Source organism: Sphaerodactylus townsendi, linkage group LG03 (assembly GCF_021028975.2).
Source record: "Sphaerodactylus townsendi isolate TG3544 linkage group LG03, MPM_Stown_v2.3, whole genome shotgun sequence".
NCBI classification, from domain to species: domain Eukaryota; kingdom Metazoa; phylum Chordata; class Lepidosauria; order Squamata; family Sphaerodactylidae; genus Sphaerodactylus; species Sphaerodactylus townsendi.
The window spans coordinates 74,222,968-74,230,379 of NC_059427.1; the positions used below are offsets into that span (position 1 = coordinate 74,222,968).

The window sequence follows — 7,412 nt, forward strand, 5'->3', positions numbered from 1 at the left end:
GCCCCACCCCCCAAGGACTAGGAGGAAGACACAATTAAAAAGGTTCTGAAGGGGACTGGCTGAATTTCTGAAAGCATTAAAGACCTAGAAAGAGTTGTGGTAGTCCCATAGGCAAAAAACATGGTACAGAATTAAAGTCCACCACAGGTGTCTCTGCGGAAGGCCAGTAATCACTGCACATTAACCAGAAACATGTAGATGTTGTTTGTCTCCCAGGACCCCCCCACCCCCAACAGTGAAACTGTGCTCCTCACCATGGCACAGCATCCTGTGAGCTGCTGGAGCTTTTTAGCAAAAGTCTTACTTTTAAAATATGGGTCCATATTTTTTAAAGAAACCTCCTTAAAAAGCAAGTGTCAGATGAGATTATTGTAACCATGACAGACTGTATACTAAGTCTGCACAAATTCTTACTTGATAAATCAACCACCTTTTAAAAGTTGGGCTGTATTTTAAAATATACCTGCTTTTTACCCAGACTTCAATATGCTTCTTTGACATATTGAGAGCCATTATTGTGTATGGTTAGAGTGTCAGACTGGAAGCTGTGAGACTTGGGTTCAAATTCCTATTCTGTCATGGAAATTTACATGCATAGCTCACTCCTGAGATTAACATGAGTGCAAAGATGACCTTGGGGGCTGTCAGACACCTTTCTCCTGGGATTATTGTGAAGATAAAATGGAGGAGAGGAGAATGGTGTAAGCCTGTTTGGGGATAAAGGTTGAACATAAATGATATAAATAAAATATCATTGTAGGGTAATTTACAGTGTTAAGGAAAATATTTTAACATCTCATTCTTTGTTACGTGCACACCAGAAATAAAACTGTGTCAATGTTGAAAAGGCTGTCCTTCATTTTCAGCCTTCTGCATTTGTTTCTTGCAGATTAATCAACATTAGCTGATTAACCATAGAGGGACAACAAGTTAATTAAAGTCTTCAGACCTATAATATAAAACCGTGTTAATCCAAATCCACTAGGTTGGATACAAAGCCCAGCAAAGCAAGAAGAAATCACATCAGAACAAGAGTATTTGGACCAAGGTCTGTGGGGAAATCTAAACTGTAAAAAATGACAGGAAATACTGAATGAGCCAAGCAGCACATTGGAGCTAAGACCTCTTAAAAGTAATGATAAGATGTCCAGTTTAGGGACTAAAATATCCTTAACCTCACTATTCTATATTTATTCTCCGATGCTGGAAAAATCCATTTCTGAATATAACTTTCCATTATAAAGTGTGATGATGGATTTCAGCCACACAGGATAGCTGGCAATAAATTAAGCTGGCAAATGTTCATTTAGTCAAATTTCCTGAAAGATCTAGTCAAACCTTTTGCCTGATCTTTACTTGAAAAACTGTTAGTAATAACCAAAATAACTTGGGCAACAATCCCTGTATGAATGGTTAGTGTCTTTTGATTTTATAGTAGTACTTTGCATGATGTGGCATCAAAAAATAGTATGTCAAAAAGAATTTGTATTGTTTATATTAAGGACCCATTTGTTGAGTTTTGGAGTATTTGGGACAAAAAATTGCCACCAAATTATGTTGAGAAAAAATAAAGATATGAGCCAGCCAAAATTAAGCACATAAAGCAGCAATCCTATGCAATTTACTTAGAAAAAAACTAACTCAGTAATAAAACTCACTGAAATCTGCTGAGAAACATGTCCAAGGTTGTAATGTACATTTAAAAAATAGGAGCAAGGGAGCTAAGTACACACATAGCTTTCTTCCACTGAGATCAACATGCATGCAAGTGCTTATCTTTGGTTGAATTGTGACTGTGCAGTTCCCTGCCTCATAACAAAAGATGGCGGTGCACTTGGGCTCATCAGTAGAAATGGTGATTTGAGAAGCAAGAAGCCTGGACATTATTCTGTCAGCTGAGTTGATGTATGACCGAACAGCTACTTTGGCCTGAGTTATTAGTACATGAGTTGCCTTGGGCAAGGGATGGGGCTTTCTTTTACCATGCATTTTCATTGCCTAACTCAGTGGGGACTCTAAGTGCTACTGTAATGCAACAGAAACAATCTGACACTTTTCTCCTTTTACTCCTGTAAAAATCTATAAGAAATCCTGTCAACCCACTCAGCTAGCTTCACCACAAACTGTCCAAATAAACACTGGGAAGAGTTAAGGTGCAAACTCAATTTCTCATCTGCCTCTCCCAGGTGTTAACAGCTCCATTTAGCGGAGACCATTTCAATACTAATGTTAGAGTTCATGGCAATCGAAGAAACAAACACCCGGGGCTGTGGCTGGAGAATTAGAAACTGCTTCATTTATTTTCATTTGCTGTTGACATCTCTGGCTGCAGGAAATACTACTGCCACCTGTATCCATGACATGACATAATTCTGCAAGCTCTACAGCACAATCCTGAGTGAAGTTATGCCACGCTAAACCCACTGATTTCAATTGGAGCCACTCTGCATGGGATCGCACTGCTGGTGCTTGTATGTAAAGAAGACTGGTAGAGAGTGATTTTAGGATACTGAGATGTGCTGGTATCTGGATATCTTTTTTTCACTTGAGTCAACTATCCATGCCCTTTGGGCAGAAAGGTTATTTTATCCTACCAACTAAACAGAACATTCATTTATAGCAGTAGTGTTCAAACCTTTTTGCAGGGGACTCAGAATCCTTTGAAACTTATCAGGAATTGTATTGACCAAAGCTTTCACTGCTGGAATCAACTCGCTGCTATAGGCTTTCTGGGCTGTATAGCTGTGGTCTGGTAGTTTTTGTTCCTAATGTTTCACCTGCACCTATGGCTGGCAACTTCAGAGGCTTGTCATGGTAAGTAAGGTGTGTCTCAACATAGCCCGGGAAACCCACAACAGCAAGTTATCAATAAGATGACTAATAAATACAGATAAGATCCCCAGAAGGAATCTTGCCCACCATCAATAACCTTCCCCTTCATTGCACAGCTGAAGAAAATGTTCTGCACTGGTTCATGCAAGACAAGATTCAGGCTCAGCTTGCCTGGCCAATGTTCCATGTAAACCAACTGTCACCTTGAAATATGCACCAGAATCTCCTACAATGCTCATTAGGTTCTACAGCAGGAATCCGCATTCAAAAGGGTTGTGGAAAAATGTTTGAAAACTATCAGTTTAGAGCATATTGTTCCTCTGTGTGTGCAAGATACCATCCTATATCCAACCTGTCTCTACAGGATTGCATCTTGTTTCCCACAGACAACTCTACATAACCATTATTTTATGTACTCTAGAAAAATATCCACAGGTCTTGCCACATGGTCTTCTTTCTAGTTTTCTAGGTAAAATGATCCAGTTGTTCAGGATCTGAAAAGTACCAGGGGTTTTCAAAGAATTTGGATCATGTACACTGACACACATAGATGCGCTTGCTCTCTTGTCTCATTTACTCAGCTTCCAATTGCTGTTCTCTTCCAGAGTTGACTGTGATGCTGAAAATGGAACTTACAGCCACCTAAACTAGGGACCTTTTTTCTTATACCCAACATTCAGAACATTCCAGGAACTCTGATACCTGTTTTGTTACTACTTTTTAGCAGGCCTCCACCCCCTCCCATTTCTGGAGTTAAATTATGGAGATACAGGTGCAGACAACAGCAGCTATCAAATCAATTCATAGGGTTTCCAGCCTCCAGGGAGATCTCTTGAAATTCCACTTCATCTCTAGATAACACATACCAGCTCTCCTGGAGAAAATGACAAACTCCACAACTCATAGCAGTACCAAAATAACCACAAACATGAGATGAGATGTCAATTAATATGTATAATCCAGAGAGTAAAACAAACGTGTACAATAAATGAGATAAACTCTCTTATCCATACACATACAAATTCTTATGTTCCGGAGAAAAGGGTTGCTTTGGAGGGTGAACTCCATAGTATTATATCTGCTGAGCTCCTTTCCCAACTCAAAGTTGGCAAGCGGCAACCCTAAATCAATAGCCACTACCACCACCCAGAATAAGTGAATCACATTAGACAGTCAGCAGCATGCTCCGAAAATTCGATTGGCAGGGATGTCAGGTTGGGCTTGGGTAATCTCCAGGAATTACAACTGACCTCCAGATGACAGACAACAGTTTCTCTGAAGAAAATGGCTACTTTGAAGGGTAGACTCAATGGCATGTTATCCCGTTGAAGTCCTTTCCTTCCCCAAACTGTCTTTCTCAGACTCCATCCCCAAATCTTCAGGAATTTCCCAACCTGGAGTTTGGAGCTCTACCCACTGTAAACCCAGCCATACCACAACTGATCTGGCTTGCATAATACAGCAGAAAAATTAAAGAACAGGAAAAAACACACACCCTTGTCCTTTGGGTGCCTTATCTTCCCTGACTGCATTAGAAAGGAATGACTGAAGGGATAATTTGCCTGTATTCAATATCACTGAGAACACTCCTCACCTCATTGCTATGAACCAAACAAAGAAATTGCTGTTGTTCAAAGACACCCTACTGTAAACAGTGATTTTGATATTGCTATGGGGGAAAGGCGGTGCATGGATATGAAATTGCTACTAAGCAATTCCATCTGTTGCCTGTACACAAATTCTGAGGTTGAGTTTGCAAGTTTGTAAACTTGCTCAGGCCCACTGTATGCAAACAGTACAGCAAATAGCGTGACAGCAGTTGGGAGCACTACGGAGTGAGACATGGCAGACGGCTACCCCAATTTATGGATCAGCCATCTGTTGCGGTGCATGTATAGCCTTAACACCCACACCCATATATAATAACCAAATATGCAAATAATAACCAAAAAGGCAACGGCATTTCCATTTGCAGGTCACAATACAATCCCCAATACTACTCTGGGATGTGTATATATGTCAAAGCCCGATGCAATCTTTTTCCAAGGAACTGAGGCCCAAATTCTCTAGTCTAGCCGCTTCAGTTCAAGAAGCCATAGTCTCTATCTCCCCTCGTTCGACGTGCCCATTTGACTCCTGAGGGAAGGTGTCAGCGACTACTGGGCCTCACGCGCAGCGGCCGACCTTGCTTCCACCGATGCAGGCCTGCAAGCGATCCCTGGCTGAGCTGGGGGCGTGTGTCTGCGCGTGGGGGAATCCCGCATCATCCCTCAGGCTGCCGCCTGACTGCCCTGCGGTTCTTCCTTTATTACCCTGATTATATAAGAGAATGCAGGGAGGCTCGCACCCCCCCCCCTTTCTCCACTCCCTGCTCCATCCCAGTCACGGGAATAATTAAAGGATGCCAAGCAAAAGACAAAAGCCCTCCTGCTATTAATAGGAGCTGGGAGGGGAAGAGAGAGGAAATGGGAGGCTTGAAGAAGCTTCCATGACCGGGCTGGTGGCGCGTCTGTGAAAACCTAAACGAAAGCAGCTCGGAGCGGTTTCTCTACTGCACACCGTGGCAGGCTCAGGCTGCAAAGACTGCGGAAGGAAGGGAGGAGGAAGAGCTCGGGCTCCTCCGACGAGGCCCCGAGGCCACTGCCCAGGAAATCAGTTCGGAGATGGGGAGCCCTGCTTCCCACCTGCCTCCTAACCTGACCCCCCGCCCCCTCTATTTGATCAGCCGGGGAAGAGGCGGCGGCGGCGGCGGCGGCGGCAGCCGGAGCAAAATCTGCTGCATGCTGGCAAAGCCGACCAGAGGCTGAGGCACGCCCAGCCCCGAGGGGGTTAAACAGGCATGCTTTTCTGTTCTGCGGCAGAGCGGTTGGGCCTAAGCGGGCTGCAGGCGAGGAGGAGAGGGATGGGGAGGAGGAGACAAGCAGGCAGGGCGACAAAACAAAGAGCCGTACCCACCTGGGCGCTGGGCACTGGGAAGCGCCTGCTGGCCTGGCCACCCGGGTAGCTCCGCCAGGGGAGGTTGCAGCGGTGCCTCGGCTTTCTTTGCTTGCACGGCTCTTCCTCTCCGAGCGTTGCAAAGGGAGGGTAAAGAAGAAAAATAAATTGCAGGGCTTTCTAAAAATAGCCGTTTCACGCCTGGCAGGGAGGCTAGCACATTAGCCATGCACTGGCGGTGGACTCCAGACCATTGTTTCTTTCCAGCGGCTGGGGCAGGGCGGTCGGCTCGGGGGAAGGCTCAAGCACACCGGGGCGCCGGGCAAGCCATCCTTTCCCGGAGAGCAAGCAGATGTGCCGGGAAGATAAAGGGGAGGGCGCGGGGTGGGGGAGCGGCGAGGGGAGAGTGACACTTTCGGCCTTTTAATTGCCGGCTGCCGGGGGAATCCCGAAGTGGAGGGCTCAGAGGAGGGAGTGCGGGAGAAGCAACTTTGGCGCGAGGTGGGAAGAGCAACGCAAACGATTCGACAGGGACAGGGGATCTAGGGGGCTTTTTTCTATTGCGGGGAAGGATCGAGGCTATAGAAACCGTAACCCCCTGCCTAGGACTAGTCTAGTATCTGTAGTCCAATCTTGCGTCGACTGGTAGGATATACTTATGCCACAAATAAGCGCCTTTTGGGGAAAGATACCCCTTCTGAAACGAACCCAGTGCCCCGCTCCCGAGCTCCTTTTGGCATATGTCGACTGCTCCAAAATATTGATAAACAGTGTTTTGCAAAAGAGAGGTGAGTGTCGGAACTTGCACGTTTGCCATCTGGGGAGATGCCCATCACACCTCTCACCCCTGCCCGCAGGTCATTCATTTGCACTCCTGGAGTGAAAACTTTGTAATCAAAAAGTCTCACTTACAATTGTGCCCTCGCTCCCAGGGTTTCTGGCAGCTTCGGAAACAGAGGGGCCGGTTGAATAAGGAGCAAAATGAAGGAATAAATAATAAATGAGTATTTTAATGCAGTCATTAGTCGGAAGGAAAGTTGGAGCCACCCTAAGGTATTAAATGGTGCCTTTGAGCAGAACTGAAGGAAAGAGACATTTGTTACCTGCTCTCTTGTTCCCTGAATGATTGAATTATGTTTCTGTCTCCTAAAGTAGTTCATTAAAATGTGCAAAATCTCCTGCTGTGTGTTCAACTTTTAAAAAATAAGTTATTTATTTGAGTGTATATCTGTAATCTGGAAACTCATTGTATACATGTAACAAACAATGCATTTGATCATTTGTTTGTTTCTGAAATGTGTTCAGGTCAATCTTTAGCATGACCATCACACAATTTAAAAAGCCCTATTATGTTTATAATGTATTTAGATTATTTATTTACCCCTGGCAAGGCATACACCTTCTAATAAATAATAAATAAATCACTCGAAATACATCACAACTGTGAAAAAAACCAACTACCATTAATATTGATAAGAACAGCAGAGTAAAAGAGCAGCACAAAAATACTCAGCGCATACTCAGCATGGTAGGGAAAACACAGTCAAACTGCCTCAGTGGTAAAAATCACTTCAGCAAAACCATTTCCACAAAACACAATAACAGGACGCTCAGGCAAATAACAGTAGACACTAAAACTAGACTAG

General features: G+C 44.2%; 1 protein-coding gene across 4 annotated transcripts in view; it reads right to left on the bottom strand.

Annotated features, from left to right (window-relative positions):
• CPLX2 (complexin 2) overlaps window positions 1-6,229 on the bottom strand; it is a 167,529-nt gene extending 161,300 nt beyond the window's left edge. For 2 of the 4 annotated variants that reach the window (XM_048488677.1, XM_048488676.1), the window contains exon 1: window positions 5,788-6,134. Coding sequence is in view for 1 of the 4 variants with exons in the window: in XM_048488679.1 (XP_048344636.1) it covers window positions 5,788-5,995 (208 nt within the window). In the remaining 3 variants the exon portion in view is untranslated. Of the gene's footprint in view, window positions 1-5,787 lie in introns of all 4 variants that reach the window. The other 2 variants (XM_048488674.1, XM_048488679.1) reach the window with 2 other exon arrangements.
• Between the last annotated feature and the right edge of the window lie 1,183 nt (window positions 6,230-7,412).